General features: G+C 39.5%; 1 protein-coding gene across 8 annotated transcripts in view; it reads right to left on the reverse strand.

Moving 5' to 3' along the window:
• Positions 1-19,385, reverse strand: part of LOC126426860 (uncharacterized) — a 156,399-nt gene extending 137,014 nt beyond the window's left edge. For 5 of the 8 annotated variants that reach the window (XM_050088890.1, XM_050088891.1, XM_050088889.1 and 2 more), the window contains exons 1-2: positions 19,025-19,385; positions 9,849-9,941 (exon numbers count right to left, since the gene is read on the reverse strand). In XM_050088890.1, coding sequence (XP_049944847.1) covers positions 9,849-9,875 — 27 coding nt within the window. In that variant the 5' untranslated portion in view covers positions 9,876-9,941; positions 19,025-19,385. Of the gene's footprint in view, positions 1-9,848; positions 9,942-10,026; positions 10,375-18,299; positions 18,322-18,485; positions 18,591-19,024 lie in introns of those variants that run through there. The other 3 variants (XM_050088886.1, XM_050088887.1, XM_050088885.1) reach the window with 3 other exon arrangements.
• Between the last annotated feature and the right edge of the window lie 1,404 nt (positions 19,386-20,789).

Below are 20,789 nucleotides of genomic sequence, written 5' to 3' on the forward strand. Positions count from 1 at the left end.
GCACACCTTCTACAACATACTGGACATGGCGGCAATAAATACACGAGTCATCTGTAACATAGTAACGAACGAGAAAATGGAAAAGCAGTTCATACTTCAACTGGCAAATGAACTCGAGGAAACGGCAGAGCAAGAACGTCAGGCAAAGGAAGGCGATATGAGACTGAAATCACCTAGAAAGTGGAGGAAGTGCAAAATCAGCCTCTGCAAAGGCAACAAGAGCAGCGAAAACTGTGTAAAGTGCCACAAAGCTGCGTGCGGAAAATGTGCGCATAAAACAGAAATCGCCTGCGCTAAGTGCATCTAGCAGCTTCAAATGACTCGAGTGAAATGTAATACACAGCTGTTTGTAAAACACATGAGAGAGTAAAATGGATAAAATATATTAATGTATCTAAAAGGTTGTATGAATAGTTAATAAATTAAAATCTATAGTTAAGAAATTTGCTAGCAGTAGCAACAATAAATATGTATGATACATTGTAACAATACCAGAGAATGAAAGTTGCTACTCACCATATAGCGGAGAAGCCGAGTCGCGATACACACAACATAAAGATTCACACAATTAAAGCTTTCGGCCATTAACGCCTTTCTCAGCAGTAGACGCACACGCACACACGCACACACACACACACACACACACACACACACACACACACACACACACATAAACGCAACTTGCACACACATCTGCAGTCTCAGATAGCTGAGACCACACTGCGAGCAGCAGCACCAGTGCATGATGGGAGTGGCAACTGAGTGGGGGTAAGGAGGAGGCTGGGGCGGGGAGGGGGAGGGACAGAGTATGGTGGGAGTGGTGGACAGTGAAGTGTTGCAGTTTAGACGGAGGGCAGGAGAGAAGGTGCAGAGGGGGGAGGGGGTAAGTAGCAGAAAGGAGAGAAATAAAAATAAATTAAAAGACTGGGTGTGGTGGTGGAATGATGGCTGTGTAGTGCTGGAATGGGAACAGGGAGGGGGCTGGATGGGTGAGGACAGTGAGTAACGAAAGTTGAGGCCGGGAGGGTTAGGGAAACGTAGGATGTATTGCAGGGAAAGTTCCCACCTGTGCAATTCAGAAAAGCTAGTGTTGGTGGGAATCTTAATGACTGCTTCACAGCCTGTTCCATATGGATCCTTCCCACCAACACTTACAGCCGATGAGGCTCACACGAAAGTGTAGATATTACTGGCGAAGAGAGTGTAGAAAATATAGGTTCGGTGCAGAATTTATCAGTTTGTGTCTACAAACAAACTGCCAGTTATTGGAGGGGGGGAATCAGGATTCATAGACCAACTGAATGGGAAAATGAAAAAAAATCCAGTGCCCAATGTGCTCTGATCTGTAGCTTGAAGTAATCGATCTGTCATATTGCAACGAGGAACTTGAAACTTTCAGCACAGGGAAGAAACATGTAGAGGAACTACGGCTCAAGTTTCAAAAAACAGTTGCACATACACTGGGTAGATATGTATCCAGTAGAACAGTTCATGAGGGGAGTGAACCTCCGTGGTATACAGTCACTGTAAGGAAACTTCTAAAGAAACATAGAGCACTGCACGAAAAGTGTCAAACAAAGCGTAGGGTTATAGATAGAGAGATGCTTAATGAAACGTGTTTGGTTGTCAGGAGAGCAATACACAAAAAAAATGGTTCAAATGGCTCTGAGCACTATGGGACTTAACATCTGTTGTCATCAGTCCCCTAGAACTTAGAACTACTTAAACCTAACTAACCTAAGGACATCACACACATCCATGCCGAGGCAGGATTCGAACCTGCGACCGTAGCAGTCTCGCGGTTCCGGACTGAGCGCCTAGAACCACTAGACCACTGCGGCCGGCTAGCAATACACAAATCCTTCAATAACAACAGTAGCAGAATATTGTCAAATGATCTTTCACAAAACTCCAAGAAATTCTGATCATATGTAAAGGCTATTAGTGGCTCTAAAGTTAGTGCCCAGGCCCTATCACATGAGACAGGACCAGAAACTGAGCAAGCGAAGCAAAAGCTGAGATGCTTAATTCCGTTTTCAAATGTTCCTTTACAAAGGAAAACCCAGGAGAACTGCCCCAGTTTAATCCTTGTACCACTGAAAAGATGAGACAAATAATTGGTGTTGAGAAACAACTGCAATCGTTAAAATTGAACAAAGCTCCAGGGCCCAATGGAATACGTATGAGATTTACGGTCAATTTGCAGCTGAGGTAGCCCAACTATAATCTATTGTCGATCCCTCAAATAAAAAACCATTCCCAGTTCTTGGAAAAAAGCACAGGTCACATCCCTTTACAAGGATAATAGAAAAGATCCACAAAACAATCGTAAAATATACTCGACATCGATTTGTTGTAGAATCTTAGAACATATTCTCGGCTCACACGTAATGATATACCCGTGTCACCCAGCACGCATTCTGAAACCACTGATCGTGCGAAACCCAACTCACATTTTTCTCACATGACGTGCTGAAAGCTATGGATTGAGGCCGTCAGGTAGACGAATTATTTCTTGACTTCTGATAAGCAATTGACTCAGTACCACACATATGCTTACTGTCAAAAGTATGACCATATGGGGTATCAAGTGAAATTTGTGACTGGACTGAGGACTTTTTGGCAGGGAGACCACAGCATGTTATCTCAGAGAAAGAGTCATCATCAGATGTAGAAATTAACTTGGGTGTGCGCCAGGGAAGTCTGTTGAGATTCTTGCTGTTCATGTCATTAACGGCCTTCTGGACAACATTGATAGTATTCACAAACTTTTTGCAGATGATGCAGTTAGCTACAATGAAGCTGAAAGAAGCTGCAGCATAAATTTTAACGCAGCTCTTAATAATATTTCATAGTTGGCAACTTGCTTCAAATGTTCAGAAATATAAAACTGAGCACTTACAAAATGAAAAAATTGTTGTATCCTAGCACCACAATAGCAATGACTCAGTCGTGATCTGCCAACTCGTACAAATATGTGAGTGTAGCACTATGTATGGATATGAAATGGAATGATCGTACACTATGTGATCAAAAGTACCCGGACACCTGGCTGAAAAGAACTTACATGTTTGTGACGCCCTCCATCGGTAATGGTGGAATTCAATATGGCATTTGCCCACCCTTAGCCTTGATGACAGCTTCCACTATTGCAGGAATATGTTCGATCAGGTGCTGGACGGTTTCTTGGGGAATGGCAGCCCATTCTTCACGGAGTGCCCCACTGAGGAGAGGTATCGATGTCAGTCGGTTGGGCCTGGCACGAAGTTGGCATTCCAAAACATCCCAAAGGTGTTCTATAAGATTCAGGTCAGGACTCTGTGCAGGCCAGTCCATTACAGGGGTTTTATTGTTTGTGACCACTCCGCCACAGGCCGTGCATAATGAGCAGGTGCTCGATCGTGTACAAAGATGCAATTGCCATGCTCGAATTATTCTTCAACAGAGGAAAGCGAGAAGTTGGTTAAAACATCAATGTAGGCCTGTGCTGTGATAGTGCCATGCAAAACAACAAGGGGTGCAACCCCCCTCCATGAAAAACACGACCACACCATAACACCACCGCCTCCGAATTTTACTGTTGGCACTACACACACTGGCAGATGACATTCGCCGGGCATTTGCCATACCCACACCCTACCATCGGTTCGCCATATTGTGTACCGTGATTCGTCACTCCACACAACATTTTTTCCACTGTTCAATCATCCAATTTTTACGCTCCATACACCGAGTGAGGCATCATTTGGCATTTACTGGCGTCATGTGTGGCTTACGAGCAGCCGCTTGACCGTGAAATCCAAGTTTTCTCACCTCCCACCTAACTGTCATAGTGCTTGCAGTGGATCCTGATGCAGTTTGGAATTTCTGTGTGATGGTCTGGATAGATGTCTGCCTATTACATATTACAACCCTCTTCAACGGTCAGCAGTCTCTGTCAGTCAACAGATGAGGTCAGCCTGTACATTTTTGTATTGTATGTGGCCCTTCATGTTTCCACTTCACTATCACATCGGAAACAGTGCACCTAGGGATGTTTAGGAGTACAGAAGTCTCACATACAGATGCACAAAACCAGTGAAACCCAATCGCCTGACCAGGTTTGAAGTCTGTGAGTTCTGCAGAGGGCTCCAGTCTGCTCTCTCACAATGTCTAGTGACTACTGAGGTTGCTAATAAGGGGTACCGGGCAGTAGGTGGCAGCACAATGCACCTACTATGAAAAACGCATGTTTTTGTGGGTGTCCGGATACTTTTGACCACGAAGTGTATATGTTCAGCCGTGAGCAAAGCAGGTGGCAAACTTCGGTTTAGTGGTAGAATACTAGGGAAATTCAATCACTCTACAAAGGAGACTGCTTACAAATCATTTGTGTGACCCACCTCAGAATACTACTCGAGTGTGTGGGGCCTGCAGCAAATATGACTAACTGAGCATGTTCAACACATACAGGCAATGGCATCAGGAATGGTCACAGGTTTGCCTGACCTGTGGGGAAAGTCAGAAAGATGCTGAAGAAACTGAACTGGCAGACCCCTGAAAAAAGCCTACATACATGTCTCTAGGAATTCACTACAGCACCTAGGCATCTTCTACACTGGGATTGTGAGGAAATGATTACATCAATTACAAAACGCACAGAGGCATTTAAACAATCATTCTTCCCGTGCTCCGCATACGAGTGGAATGGGAAAAACCCTACTAACGGGTACAGTGGGCTGCACCCTCTGCCACGCGCTTTACAGTGGTCTGCAGAGTGTGAATGCAGATGTGTAATGTGACAGAGGATATAAAGACAATCTAGGTTTCTTGAAGCACTCTCCTCAGGAGCAATTTCGTTGTTTACACAAGTGTCCACATGGCTTCCCACTGTACGGGATACAGTGCTCACAGTTCACAGGCCTGCTCCCACTGCTTGCAGAGCAGAATGCCCATTATACATTCTCTGTAATTTTTATAGATGTACTGCTATGTTTATTTTACTTTGAACTGCCCTGCATTTTTGTAAATCCTTTCACAGCTTTTCAAAATCTCATTTCACATGCCTGAATCTTATTCTGCTCATTTATACAGAAGTACAGGAACTCCCACAGTTTCACATTATTAAATTTTAATTTAAAAAATATTATGAAAAAGAAAGAATGCTACTCACCGTATAGTGGCGATGTTGAGTCACAACAAAAAGACTACTAAAAGCATAAGCTTTTGGCCGGAAGGTATTCTTTCGAAATAGCAACATTCACACACATTCATACAAACGCAGCTCACACACGTGACCACTGTCCTTCACTTTGTGTGTGTGTGTGTGTGTGTGTGTGTGTGTGTGTGTGTGTGTGTGTGTGTGTGTGTGTAGGGGGGGGAGACCGTGACAGAGAGATGCATTTGCACAAACATTTGTGTATGTTGCCTATTTCAGAATAATGCCTTCCAGTCGAAAGCTTACGCTTTTAATAGTTTTTGTGTGCGTGTCTGCAGTTCAACATTTCCACTATTAGTCCAGTAGAATTAGCATTCAAATTGGAAATAACTGCTACAAAAGGTTATATTGTTTTAATGGCTTCGTTTGTGTCCCAGTATGACTATCCTAGGTTTTCCCCCCTCGGCGAAGTTGAGGAAAAGTGGTGGGGGACAAAAATGTACACAAAAAAGGGGTATTTTTTCGGCTTTGTGATTATATGTCGTAAGTGACTCACAATATCGAAAACATAGTGGAATTGAAAATTCTAGGGCATGAAGTTCTGCAATGAATGAGACCATCCACATATTTTTTGGACCACCTGTTTCCATACTAGTGTTCTTCAAAATTGGACCAATTTTACATGTTCATGAAAAAATTTCGTTTTTACCTCAGTTTTTTGGTAATATTGTTGAAACTAACCCACCTATCAATAAAAAAGATATGGAGAGATAAATTCTGCATTCGATGAAACCAAAAGTGAATTTATTGGACCACCCATTTGGGTACAGCTCCTCACTGAAGTTGGACCATTTCTCATCATCAATTAATACAATTTCAAATGTAGTTCTTCAGTAATTCTTATGTATACTCTTTTAAATACAGAACTATAGCAACCCACTGTCTTGTAATTATTTAATATAGTAATAGAATAAAATATTAAAATTTTGTAAAATTTGAAAAATAATATTAAAAAAGTTTTTCATATATCGGGGGTTAAGAACGGAGACCTGGCATCTGACAGATGTCAGGAAAAGTCCTGGCTCAAAAAAATTTGTAAGTGAAAAAATATATTTTATAACAAAATGAAGCAAAAAAGACAATGCACAACCTGAGAGTAATAAACGATTATGCTCTAAATAAAAAATCGAAGCAATCAAAAATTTTATTAAAAAGTTACATTTTTTAGATCCCCTGTAAAATTTGTCTTTTGTCAGATACGTGGTCTCCGTTCTTAACCCTCGATATAATATAGTGATACCAATTCAACTGATACGAAGGAGGCAGGAAGAGAGCGACACTCCTTGAAATTAAGTAGCGGTTATTATATTTCGAAATTACAAAATTTTACATAAATGTATGAGATGAAAAGGGTAAAAGTAGGTACGTACACAAATTTCACATGCGTCAACGTTTGACTGTCACTGCACCACTGTAATTTCCGAGTCCGACGCCCTGTCACTCAGCTCCTCAAAGTCAGTAATTTTCGTCACCTCATATATACAGTCCAGGTCTTCGTCAACATCTGGTTCGTCAGTTTCATCTGGTTGTAGTAAGTTAGTGCACGAGTTCCCCTTGCAATTGACACAAATTAATGAGCACTTAATACCCGCCTTCCGACACGCACAACTACGTGCACAGCCCTTGTTGCATTTGCAGGAAACTGTTGAGAGAAGAGACTGTGGAGCTGGTTCTTTGGAGGTAGGAACAGAGCCAAAACCAAACTCTCAAGCCTGCCATCCCCAGAGGAGCGGATCCATCTGGTGTCCTATCCACATTTGTACTTGTAAGTAGGTCCTCAAGCAATGCTGGCGAACTGCTTCTGATGTCGGTGGTAGGGATGATAGGGTGAATCTGGAATTTGGAAAACAGGTCGAATCGCTATTTGTCTAAAGTGTCTCCTGCTGTACCTCCAGAGAGGGTTGTTAAAAATCGGAGGCCAGCTTTGACAATAGCTTCAGCCTGAGTGTCATGCTCTAAGAAAGGTTTGATATCTTCCAGAAGACATTTATTTTTGACCAGTAGATTGACCACCTTCTTCTTGCCCTGACCGAAGAGTGCCGAAGTTGTGTCACATCCACTTATGGCGTGGAGAAATACGAGTGGCCCTTCTGATGTTATTTGCCAGTTTGAAACTGCTGGAACCAAATACTTTTGATGAAGTCTTTCCCTTTCCAGGTTTCAAGAAATATATATTCGCTGATGGCGTGGCTAGGCCATTGACCACAATGAGAAGGTCCGTATCCTCACCAACAATCACAACCTTCTCATGTTCCTCTGATACCTCAAGCACTGTGGCAACAATTAGGTGGTCTGCATCTTCATTAGCTTGCTTTACTGAGAAGCCTTCACCTTCAAGCCTCGAAATAAGCAAGCTAATGAGACTCGCTTTATTTCTGTCATTGGAAAGGAATTGCTCCCGTGTCAGAGTCACCATCATTAAGTCGGTAAAGATGACCTCAGGAGTAGTGCGTCTTTTGCTTCAGTGGAGGTGCTCGGCATATTTGATGCTCTCGGTGGGCAGGTCTTCTGTGTAGCCATCGAACAGCACACTTGTCGCACTTCCGCTGTAGTGTCTTTTTAAATATTCAATGTATTTGGTTAGCATTAACTGGAATGTTTCACCACTCTTCCACACAACTTGGTGGAAAAGAAATCCACCGTTGATGACAAATGCTGCTTCTTCCAGGTTTACATCATCATTCAGTGGTGTGAACAAGTCATATAATACTAACTTGGGAGTCTTCCTCATCCCAGATGTATCGAACAGAGAGAGAGAGAGAGAGAGAGAGAGAGAGAGAGAGAGGATAGGGTGCCAGCTCATATCGGAAGAATTCTTTAAGCTGAAACTTCCTGGCAGATTAAAACTGCGTGCTGGACCGAGACTCGAACTCAGGACCCTCGCCTTTCACGGGCAAGTGCTCTACCAGGCTGTGGCTAAGCCATGTCTCCGCAATATCCTTTCTTTCAGGAGTGTTAGTTCTGCAAGGTTTGCAGGAGAGCTTCTGTAAAGTCTGGAAGGTAGGAGACGAGGTACTGGCAGAAGTAAAGCTGTGAGGACAGGGCGTGAGTCGTGCTCGGGTAGCTCAGTTGGTAGAGCACTTGCCCGCGAAAGGCAAAGGTCCCGAGTTCGAGTCTCGGTCTGGCACACAGTTTTAATCTGTTAGGAAGTTTCATATCAGCGCACACTCTGCTGCAGAGTGAAAATCTCATTCTGGATTCTCTAAGCTGTTCGGCAGATTTCTTGAGGAGTGCTACCCGGTGGAATATGGTTTCAGGGTTCTGTGACAGTTGACTGAGTCATCTCTGATGATTCCTGTGCTGATGGACATAACACATTTAGTAACAGGAAAAGGATCATGGGATTGAAACAACTCAATAAATTTCTGAAGGTCTGCATTGTCATGCTGAACTCTAGCATCCCTCGCATCAACATGTTGCTCTGAGGTAGTGAGTGATACCCCACAAAACTCTTCAACCTGCTGGGTCACTGTAGAAAGAGTTGGCATGGTCAGAATTAAACTTTGAATAGTTCTTTAATTTTTTTTCAATATTTACTCATGATAATGTAATTTTGAGTTATCTGCGTAAAATTGATCTAGAAACCTAGATTTGTAAATGTGAAGAACCTTACATGCATAGCAATGAAAGTACAAACTTAGGTGTACAGGAACGGGTGGTCCATTTCACTTTTGGTCTCATCAAACACAGAATTTATTCCTACATATCACTTGTACGAACCACTTTATTGATGGGTTAGTTTCAACGATATTACCAAAAAACAGATGTTAAAACTAAAATTTTTCATGAACATGTAAAATTGGTCCAATTTTGAAGAGCACTAGTATAGAAATGGGTGGTCCAAAAAATATGCGGATGGTCTCATTCAATGCAGAATTTCATGCCCTACAATTTTTAATTACACTATGTTTTCGATATTGTGAGTCATTTACGAGATATAATCACAAAACCGAAAAAATACCCCTTTTTCGGGTACATTTTTGCCCCCCCCCCCCCCCCACAACTTTTCCACAACTTCGCCGAGGGGGAAAAACCAAGGATAGTCATATTGGGCCGCAAATGAAGCCATTAAAACAATAAAACCTTTAGTAGGAATTATTTTCGATTTGTCTAATTTTTAGGTTTAACCCTACTGGACTATATATGGTGAGTGGCAACTTCTCCTTTACATAAATATTGTCATTATTCCATCCTGGGTTTCCCGCTATTTAACTTTAGTTTCTATCCTCATCCAAATTTTTTTAAGTTCTGTACCCTACACATAAAACACAATTTTTAAAGTTCTTTATTTACAACTTGATCGTCTAAACAACTTCTACAATTTCCAAGACAATTCAAACATTTTACTTGCTGCATTACCTTTGCACATCACAACCAACAATTTACATGTATGTGACAAATATTTCGAAAAAATTGCTAACATATGAAACAATTCACCAGCAAAAATTACTTGTTGGAATTGCAGGCTGCTAGGAGTATTCTAGAAATTGCTTGCGAACTGACAAATTTTATGAAATTTGCAACAGTAAGTTACATTACAAACACTATCAAGTACTGTACCTGCCTGTAGCAACATTAGATAAGTAATGATAAAAAGTATTAAAACACACTATAGAGACAAGTATTATAGAGAAAACTAATTATAGCTTACCTCAGCCTCCGGAACTACACGAAGCATTTCCTTCCCCCTCCTCAGTTGACAGCAGTATACCTCTTGTATAGATAAAATTCAGGGGCCAGACCCCTGAAACACAATAACTTAACTTGGGACCAAAATTCAAACTTGGTTACAAATTATTCATGAACAATGCTATTATCAAACAAACTACCTGGCCCACACTTCCATCCCATCAGTAGCTCTCCCCTACTTTGTTAGACACTAAAGCAGTTCTGCCGCATACCTCGTGGGACTAGCACACTGTCCAACAATAAAAGTGAATCACCCCACCCAGAAGACATGAAAAAGTACCCTACATGCTTGTGTGTACAGTTCCAGTTAATATATTTTGCCCAGTGGCTACTGGTTTCAGTACATAGTACCATTCTCAGGCCATGCTGTGTTCAAAAAAATTCAATTACATACTCAGAACTGTAGTGCAAGAGCAATTTACAAATATACTATCCTTTATTCCAACAAACACATCATACATAGTGAAACTTAAAATGCATAAGTGACACCTTACCCCTGACATGCATCACACTTACTTTCCAAGTACGTGCATCAACCAATAAAAGATTTTGTCAGTGTTGGGCTTTAAATATATGTAAATTGCAACCAGCAACAATAAAAGTGCCTCTAAATACAGAGTTCATTATTATTATTATTATTATTATTATAATACTTCTTAAAAGGTCACAATGTAAAAAATATGAAAAATGGCATAGTATTTGAAATTAAGAAATAAACTGTATGTAACAACAAAAATGTAAACTTGGGTAAACATATCTGCAATTCTGTTGGGGCACTGTTGGCTACAATTTACATATATTTAAATCTTAAAACTGACCTTATCTTTTAATACTCAGCACACCTACTTGGAAAGTGTGGCAACTGCATGTCAGGGGTACCCAAGGTTCACTATACGTCACGCATTTGCTGTCACAAATATTTTTGTAAATTTGTCTTGCACTGCTGTAGGCCTACTGAGTAAGTAGGCCTAATTGAATTTTTGATCACAGGATGGCCCGAGGACAGTACCGTGCATCTAAACTGGTAGCCACCAGGCAAAATAAATAAATTCCGACTGTAGACACAAACGTCCACTTTTTCAGTAGGGGATCGGTTCCCATTCCACCGATAATGTGTCAGCAATATACAGAACGTGGTCAGTTGTCAACGTAACTTCATACATGTGCACACCACTGGTCCGTGTGTAATGATTAGAGCTGCAACTTTCTGTGACTGGTAAAACAGCCACCAGAATGCATTAGTACTGTTCACATTCAGTGATTACTAGGCTCAGTGAGGTATACGAGGACAACGAACAGCACCGACATCGAGCCAGCACTGTAATGTCAGACATTCAGTGATCGAGGTGAAAGACACGGAGATGCTGCATACTTGTGTGAAAAGCATTATCACCACCTGACACGGTTTCATTCAGTCTGTCGAATCGTGCAATATCCAGATTTGTGAGGCATTCAGATGTGACTACAGCCCACTGTCAGGCTGTGTGGGAAATTGAGAGAAGGTACACCTGTCGTAAAGGTTCCGGTGGAACACCTCTGCCCACCACAGGGAAGAATCGTCGTACTGTACGCTGAGCATATGGCAATTTCTTCACATCTGTGCCCACTATCCGAGAACGAGTAACGGATTTCCTGCAGCATCCTACATAATTCCACTCCATCGGTTGGAGATCAGCAACAGCCGGACCAGATTCTGAGTAACGGCTAATTGTGAACGGGCGATAACAACACCCTCTCGCATTACAGTACTGTAAAGCTTTTGCAAGAAAATAGTGCCCCAAACCCTATGGTGCGCAACAGTAATGTCTCATTATCTTCCCGAGTTTTAACATCTCACTCGAGACAGGGGGATGCTGCCTCAGTTTTACAAGAGGACTGCCAGGAGGACATTAAGGCAAGCACGGGGAATAGTGGCACACTTATCGACCTGGAGTCAGCTCAGGTAAAGGGCACTGCAGCACGTTCACGGTTCCAGATTCACCGGCGGGTGTAGTCAAGTGCGTGTTGCAACACAGACAACACCGCATCTCCATCGAAGAACGTTGTGCCATAGGGACTGTACGACTGAAACAGGGCAATTGTTAAGACACTGGGAGGTTGGAGTTTGCTCTACCCAGCCGTGCTGATTTACATTTTCTGAATGCATAAACAATATAAATAATATGCAGCAAAATACCCGTCGGAGACTTGTCCGTAATACAATACGGCACTTTTTAACTTACTTTGCATTTTTAGTTTTTAAAGCCAAAAGGTGCATTAAACATCACACAAATGTAAAAATTAGACTACACTAAAGGTCCATCTGTTAGCACAACCTTTATTCGGCTCTCAAATTTGTTACCTTTGTCGACTCACAACCAAATTATCACCTTTCAACCTAACCTAGACCTCGGGCTACGTTACAGATCAGTCTTGTCACAACATCAACGAATTGGAGTCGTCCAGTCTCACACTTTAACTGAAAAGTTTAAAAAAGTAACAGCCTGCACGGAAAAATATTGCATTCATTTCAATACCTTTCAGGGGCGATAGGCAGCATTTCCGTACTGTGCGTACATCAGTTTTTATGAATTGTAAGCAGAGCAGATCGTGTCTCGTGAAGTAACTGAACAGTGCAATGAACACAGCACACAAAGACTGGTTGTTGTGTTTTAAATACAATCAAATTTTACATGTCAGCGCGTAAATAAAGCTGTAAGTTATATATAATATAAACATGTCTCGGAAAAGGACAATGTATTTCTACTGCCACTTGCCTAATTTATCATGTTCCGTAAATCCCATTAACAAAGTGAAATTTCACAGATGTGGAACGAAACATCATGGACGCCTATTCATATAGCCTATCAATTTTTACTTGAGTACAATGGTATTTTTCACATAAAATATTTTCTTACATCTCAGATGGAATAATGGGGACACGGATTAAATCCTACATTACAAATGGGAAACAAAGGGTAATAATTACTGACAGTATTGGAATCCCAGCTTTATCCGAGTGGGGCACTGTCAACACTGTAGTGTCTCAAGGCACGGTACTGTATCTTATATTTATAAATGGCCTTCCACACTGCACCACGTCAGTGAGCAAGTTCACCCTATTCGTTGATAATACTTCTCTTCCAGTTGACAAAGCAACAGGGAGCAACTGGGAAACATCTGAGAACAATGCATTTGATGAAATTCTGAAATGATTTAATTGTAATGGACTCTCTCTGAATGTAACTGAAACTCATTATGTACAGTTTCACATGGCGCATAAAGAACTGGGGGATATAAATAGAATGTAATGGACAACAAATAAAGCAAGTAAACTCAGCTAAGTTTCTGGGTGTGTACATAGATTGCAAACTAAATTGGTCCAACCATATCCTCGGTCTAGAAAAAAGGCTACATTCTGCAACATTTGACTTAAGCACAATTGCATCAAACACACATGAGGAGGCCACAAGAGCTGCCTATTTTGGATATTTCCATGCCCTTTTGTCTTATAGAATCATCTTTTGGGGCATCCAGCCATGGCAAAAAAAAACTTTTTATTGCTCAGAAGAGAGCTACACATCATGAGGTGCGCATCCAAGGCACTCGTGCAGGAATCTGTCTAGGAAACTACAGGTATTTACGATGATATCTCAGTACATATATTCCCTTGTATGTTTCATTAATAAAAATCACTCTCTCTTCAAAACCAATAGTGAATATCATGGTCAAAACACAAGGTGAAAAGAGGACTTTCATAGTAACAAGTCAAACTTGAACGGAAAGTGGTGTCTACAAATCAGAGATCACTCGCCTAAAGTATGGCACGCCCCATGGCTCGGTGTTGGGCCCCCTTCTGTTCTTGATTTACGTAAATGATATTAAATACTGTACTATAAATTCCAAAATTGTTCTGCATGCCAATGGCACGTCCATTGTGTGTAAAAATGAATCATGTAATGAACTAGAGGCCAAGTGTAATAATTTGATGAAAGAAATTGTTCAGTTTTTTAATGAAAGCCACTTAAATGTAAGCACCAGTAAAACATGTTTGATGGAGTTTAAGAAAAGTAGTTTGAATGGGGTAACCGTGGGGTTAGTGTAACCACGGCTTATAGTGCCTTAAAGAATCTGTATTTTTACCTCTGACCTATCACACATGTTAATTTACTCCTTTCTTTGTTATATTTAACCATAAGTTGTCAAATCTGACATAAATTGGTAATTAATTTTTGGACTTTAATTGACGTCTACATTTTCACTCTGCGAGAGAGTGACATGCTCAGAATTTGGTGGTCTGTCATTTTTGCAGTTTTAAAGATAACTGCACAATTTTTTGGTTACAAACTAACTTTTGCATGATAATTTCAAATTTGAGATTCGTTTTACTCTACTGATAAAGCTCTTGATATGCCAGGCATGGTTACAGTTCAACAGTGTAGTCCCACAGGTAAAACAAAGAAGAAAAGGAGTGCACCAGGAGCTGAAGTTATCAGTTTTCAAGATGCCATCTATAAAGAAAAAGATTTTAAAGGAAACAAGAATAATAAGGAGAAAGCAAAACAAAAAAGCGTTATCGGCATAAAAAGGGCTTGGTAATGAAAAGTAAATCTTCCAAACAAAGTGCTGTTACTTTATCTGAAATGGCATCTCAGAATGTTGTGGAAAAAAAATCCCTGATTGCTCATGTGGGTAACAAGAAAAAAAGACTGGAAGTTCAATCAACAAGTGAAGAAAGTGAAACTGAAGGAGGCCTATCTTTAATATGTAGTGATGAAGGTGATAACACTGGATGATCTCAGGAAAGAAATGATAAGCTGTGAAGAAGAAGAAGAAGAAGAAGAAGAAAAAGAAAGAGGCAAACTTTTTTGAAGCCAAAGATAAAATTACAGTTGGAAACTATGTTCTGGTAGCTTTTGCAACAAAATGTAAGAAAGTTCATTTTATTGGCCAAGTTACCAAAATTATTGATTTAGGAAATCCAGAAGTGATTTTCCTCAGATGGAAAAATAAGACAAAGCATGGCACCACATTCTATTGGCCTGATAGAAGAGATGAGATGCAAGTTCCCTCCTCTGATGTCATTTCTGTGCTGCCTGAGCCTACTTTGGGTCACAAGGGAGACCTGACATTTGGTGTTACATTTGATTCATACAACAAGTTGAATTAGGGCAGTATAGCGTTAAACACAAATTGCCAACAATTTTAGTTCAATTACCATGAAAAATAATACAAAGTGACTTATAAAGTGATCTTTTCTTTTCTCTTGAGACTAGATATTTTATTGTTTTGTTAAATTGCCTACTAAAGAAAAAAATATTACTTTTGTAGAATTTAAACTAATAAATTACTGGCCTAAAACAAAAATAAATCATCTATGATGCATTCTGTTTCAGTGTTTTATGGTTTAGGCTAACACTTATTTTTTAGTTTAGCTAACATTTTCTGTGTATTTCATAATATACAAAGAGGTGTGTGCAAAAAAGTTCATATCTTGAGTAAAATTTAAGATATTTTAATAATTTAAAAATCCTCAAATTCAGTAAAAATTGGGTAGTCAGGTCACTTACCCCAAGTCTCTTTTACAATGCTCTGTATGGGTACAACAATGCGGGGTTACACTTGCCCCGAACCATGGGCCAAGTGTAACCTCACAACACAAAATTTGGAAAACAATTTTTTGACCATATAATTTTTTCTTTCAAAAACAAAATGTATATTGTTTAAAAGTCAATAAGTCAAACTTTAAGCATGAGAAATTTCAAAATCATATCTTCAATAACAAGTTGGCAATATGGTGTCAAAGTTGAACTATGCCAAAATGTGGTTACACTTACCCCACTTCACCCTAATGAAATTAAATTAGCCTATACAATGGCAACGAACTGGTAAAGAAAGAGTCTAGTGTAAAATTCCTTGGCGTAACAATACAAAGCAACCTCAAATGGGACACATATATTGACTCCTTAGCAACTAAGTTGTCAAAAATATATTTGCAATCAGTTCTATTAGTAAGTTCTGTAAAGACACTGTAGTCTTAAAGACTGCGCGTTTCTCCTCTCACTTGAACTAAAGTATTGAAATTGGGGGGGGGGGGGCAACAATCAAAGCTAATCTAGATAAGCTACTCATTCTTCAAAAAAGGGGTGTGGAGCAAAATATAGGGAATCTTGTCGTAACTTGTTTCCAAAAACAGAGGTGTGAACTGTTATAAACACATACATTCTAAAAGCCATATTGCTTGTGAAAAGGCTGCCCCAAACACTTATTCAGATTTCCACCAGTACAATACTAGAAATAAAGAATAATTTTACGTTGGCAGCCACACAACAGCACTTTACGAAAAGGGGCCTCAGTATGCAGGTATAAAATTAGCTAATACACACTGCCTAGTGCAGTCATGGCTCTTCCTACAATTAAACTGAAATGTCAGCTTAAGAAATTTTTAGTAAAACACCCTTTCTACCCATTAGAAGAGTACCATACTTATATGAAGAACAACAAATGCTTTATGAAATTATGTGAATAGAAATCAGTAAACATCTTATTGTAATTTTGTTGTAAATTAATGACGTATTCAAAAGAATGTGTCTTGTGTATTGTACAAATAACTTTAATCATTACTGTTTCTTTGTACATGTGCAGTGTACCATTCGATGTTGAATAAAGCTATTATTATTATTATTATTATATTAACTACATCCTTGTACAGAAAGGAGAAAGTTAGACAGGAATCAAAATTTACAATGCTCTACCCAGTGTCATCAAAAGTCTTGCTCCTGAAACACCAAAATTCAAGAGCAAACTGAACGAATACCTAATACAAAAGTCATTCTATTCAGTTAGTGAATTTTTTTGTGCATATAAGCAAGTTTTTATTATACAACTGAGTTAGCCATGCAACGTAAGGATAAATGTAAACTATTTGTTGCTGTAACATTATATTGTTGCTCAAATAGTTTGATGTTGTTAATCTGAATGTGTACATGTAAGTATCATTTCTGATGTATGTAATATGTTTTTAATTCTTCTAGTGTCCTATGTAGTTACTATGAGTCTAGTCATGAATAAACCATATTGTGTGCTGATGTATGTATTGTTAACACTGTAAACATACTGACTTAATCCACATCCTTGCAACTCCGTTGCTATCAGGATCAACGGAACTCGGAATAAAATAAAATAAAACAAATAAGATAATGAACCACACTTCCAGTACATTACTACTTCTTATGCAGCTTTACTAGAAACACTGCTACATATATTTATTTATTCACCAAAGTAGTTAGCTTAACAAATTTTCAGTCCCGTGAATATATATTATTTGTTGCAAGAGTGGCTAATGAGGTAAGCTTTTAGTTTTCTTTTCAATCGGTGGTGGATTTTAAACTCTTGGTTTATGCTGCGTGGGATCTTGCTGAATATCTTCCTACCAGATTACTTAGCTCCATTCTGCACTGTAGACAAGGAGGCAAAGTTTACACGAAAGTTCTATTTTTTGTTTTTTGTATTGTGACTGTGCAAACCGCTGTTCAGCTCAAATTTATTTTACCATCAGTAAAGAAAACCATTATGGAGTAAATGTACTGGGAGTTAGAGGAATAATTCAAAGTTCTTTAAAACGTCTTCTGTAACAAGTACAGTTAGCGTACCACTTAACACAATAGTCTCGGTTTTTGCTTCTCCAGAATAAATACTTGTATTTTCTTTAAATGCACTGTCGCAGACGAAAATTCCATAATACAACAGGGAAAGTATACAATGTAAAAAACAAAAAGTTTGTCAGTAACAGTGCGAGCTTTAATATTATTGCTGTTGTTGTTGTTGTTGTGAAGACGGTAGCATTCGCTTCTGAACACGCTAAATCATTAAAAAAAAAAAAAAAAAAAAAATCTACACTCAGTAATGCGAAACTCAAAATTTTTTAATCTGTAGATTATATTCATTATTCAATTTTAGTAAAATTTCACTCCTAAAATTGTGCGGTTTTAAGAAAATTTATGCACTGTTTTTTATTACAGTTGAGTTGTTAAAATATACATACTGATACTACTCGCAACCTGCTTTTCTAAATCGTATGTAAGCTATTTCTTTCGTAAAGACACCGGCAGTGAGAACAAATTTTGAATGACCTGTCGTGTTTGCAAATCATTCCAGTATTTTCTATTACGTAAACTACAGAAAACTTAGATTAGGGTGGCCGAAGACATATTTTAACCCACTACTGTACTAGCTGCCAGATAAGGACAGCACTAGCTTTAATGTTCGTTAACGAATGTTAGGTCCGCATAAACGAGGAAACGATAAGTCAATTGAAAACCTGCGCTGCTACTTAAACGCCAACTATGTACTCAGTTAACAGAAACCGGACAGATCACACCACCTGAAATAACTGCGGCTTAATTTCAACATGTCCTCAAAGGAGTAAACATACCTTAACAAAGACAGCAGTTTATTACGTATACCAATTTCATTCTCTGTGTAGCAACGTATGTGCGTCTTTCTGCGCGTTTTTTTCTGATTCGATATTGTCAAATTAAAGGTGTTTAAATTAGCAAATTCTGGGCGGAATTTTATATATGAAACATATTTTAAGAGAAACGTAAATCTTATTACATACACACACTATCCAACCGCTCTTCTGATATGTCTACTCTCACTTTAAACAGAATTCACAAATAGGCGTATTGCACGACAATGTACAGTCAGCCCCTCCATCCGTGACCTATGAAACAAAGAAAAGAACGTCATTGTTGTCAGCATCTACAACACGCCCAATTCTATGTTATAATGAAATCGTAGTACTAAATTCAATCATCCATTGTTTTCATTCAGAGTCGATACTGATAACGATCGAGTGGCACCTGCGATGTCAGATAATGGCCACGCCTCAGTGCGCTGCTGACTTTCCTGTATTATAGGCATTATAGGCGAGTCCATTTGCCATACGCGTCCAACTAGATGCGCATGCACCGATTACTATCACAATTTGTTCATTTTGAGAACCATGCAGTTTTTACGTCGTTCGCGTCGATTGTAATGTTTATTTTCTATTAATGTCTTCTGTTAAAACCGGTTACCGGAGTCTACACGACAAAATTAATACAACTGCAATAAACTATTCACCGCCAATTTGGTTTTTTGTAGGTGAAGAATTACCTGTTCTGCAACACGTCTTTACATCCTGTGTGCTTCAAAGAGCCTTTCAGATACAAAAATGTCCCGCAAAATTGCAATACAACAAAGAAAAACACTCTCAAACACGATATACACAAATAAACCCAGAGACATTTGTTTACTTGTACATTGTTCGCAAACTTCCGGCTTCTGGTACCACATTAATTTCACTAAGAAAGACGACTAGATTGAAATACCACGTCTCCCGACACGTTTTCTGTAAGTGAACTGTTTTCCCGCAAGATAAACAAACTACGGTATTTTCGCCGGCTCTAAGGCCACTGATATGGCGAAGCGGGAGAAGCAGAAGAAAAACATTTGCGACAGTCTGATGGCAACCAATCTTTACGACTTGTGTACGGATTACTGCGACGGTGGCGCTACGTCGGAAGTTCTATTAACTACACAGTGGATTCTGTGCCGCCTGGCGGCAGTGTCTTCCAAAAACAAAAAAAAAAAACAACAAAAACGGATGTAAACGCTTGACGCAACCAGTCGCTGCCCATTTGGATGCATCGGTATCATAATTTTATCATCCCATTGCGTACACTCATAAATCAAGGATTCAATGTGCAGGAGACACGTCATTTTAAGTATATAACTGAGACACATACAAAGCTTCAAAAACACTTTAATCATAATCTACAACAATCGGTACAAGTTTATTACATTACAGTACTCTAAATTATTAACTAATAATAGTCATTTAAAACTTCTGTAACTGAATAATAACGTTTTTACACTAGGATAGCATATAACTTTCTTTTCATCAAACCTAATTCCACGCCGTAATAGTTCCTCACCTTTAATTTATTATAAATTTTCTTAGCCATGCACTAAGGACTGGAAATAATTTTAATCGATAGGGTGTCCACAAAGTCCCGCTATCATTTCAAAAAATTATAACTTGGACACTATTAGAGATTGAGCATCGTGATTTGTTGTAAATCGTTTAACACATCGCTAGGTTCCCTTACAATAATATTATCTTGGAACTCTTCCATTTGGTCCGTGTTTGCATACAAAAACAGTAATATCAGAAATTGAGTCCGCCTTGATGCAAAGACGGACTCAATTTCTGATATTAGGCCTAGTGTTTATTCCAGAATGCACCATTTGACGCTCCGCAGAAAATCAAAGCGATAATCGACTTTTGCCCATGTACTGGTCAGCTTAGTAGTATCAATAGTTCTCACAGCTTGATTAATTCGAGCACAATGGGTAGCAATGTCATTGACTTGTGACGTGTACACGCTACCCTAAACGTAACCAGACGAAAGAAATCTAATGACGTGACATGGGTAAAGCGAGGGAGTCATGGTTGTAGAACCATAACGACACTGCCAGTCCTTTTCCGGGATTTGATCATTTCGTTACGCTTACTTTGGCCTGTGGTGTTCTGTCATACAGGTGTCGAAATTCCGCTGTACCGTCCTCATAGATTTGGATTCTGCATTGTAGATGACAGTCAACAGTTTTGCAGCTGTTCCGAGATCAACTAATCCGTGTGCTGACTACATGCCCCTTTATACCAAATCCGATGATGCTATTGGCAGAAGATGACGCGGCGGTCGGTCGGATTCGATTGACCTTTCTAGGGGTAGAAGACGGGACTTTTTTGTTATTTAGTATAAATATGAAATGTGAACCTTTCGATAGGCCCCCACGTAACACGGCATCAATTTCATGCACGACCTACCGCACAATGGTAAACTTTATATGTGGAATGAGGAGCGGCTGAAGAATA

The sequence above is a fragment of the Schistocerca serialis genome, chromosome 11 (genome assembly GCF_023864345.2).
Source record: "Schistocerca serialis cubense isolate TAMUIC-IGC-003099 chromosome 11, iqSchSeri2.2, whole genome shotgun sequence".
NCBI classification, from domain to species: domain Eukaryota; kingdom Metazoa; phylum Arthropoda; class Insecta; order Orthoptera; family Acrididae; genus Schistocerca; species Schistocerca serialis.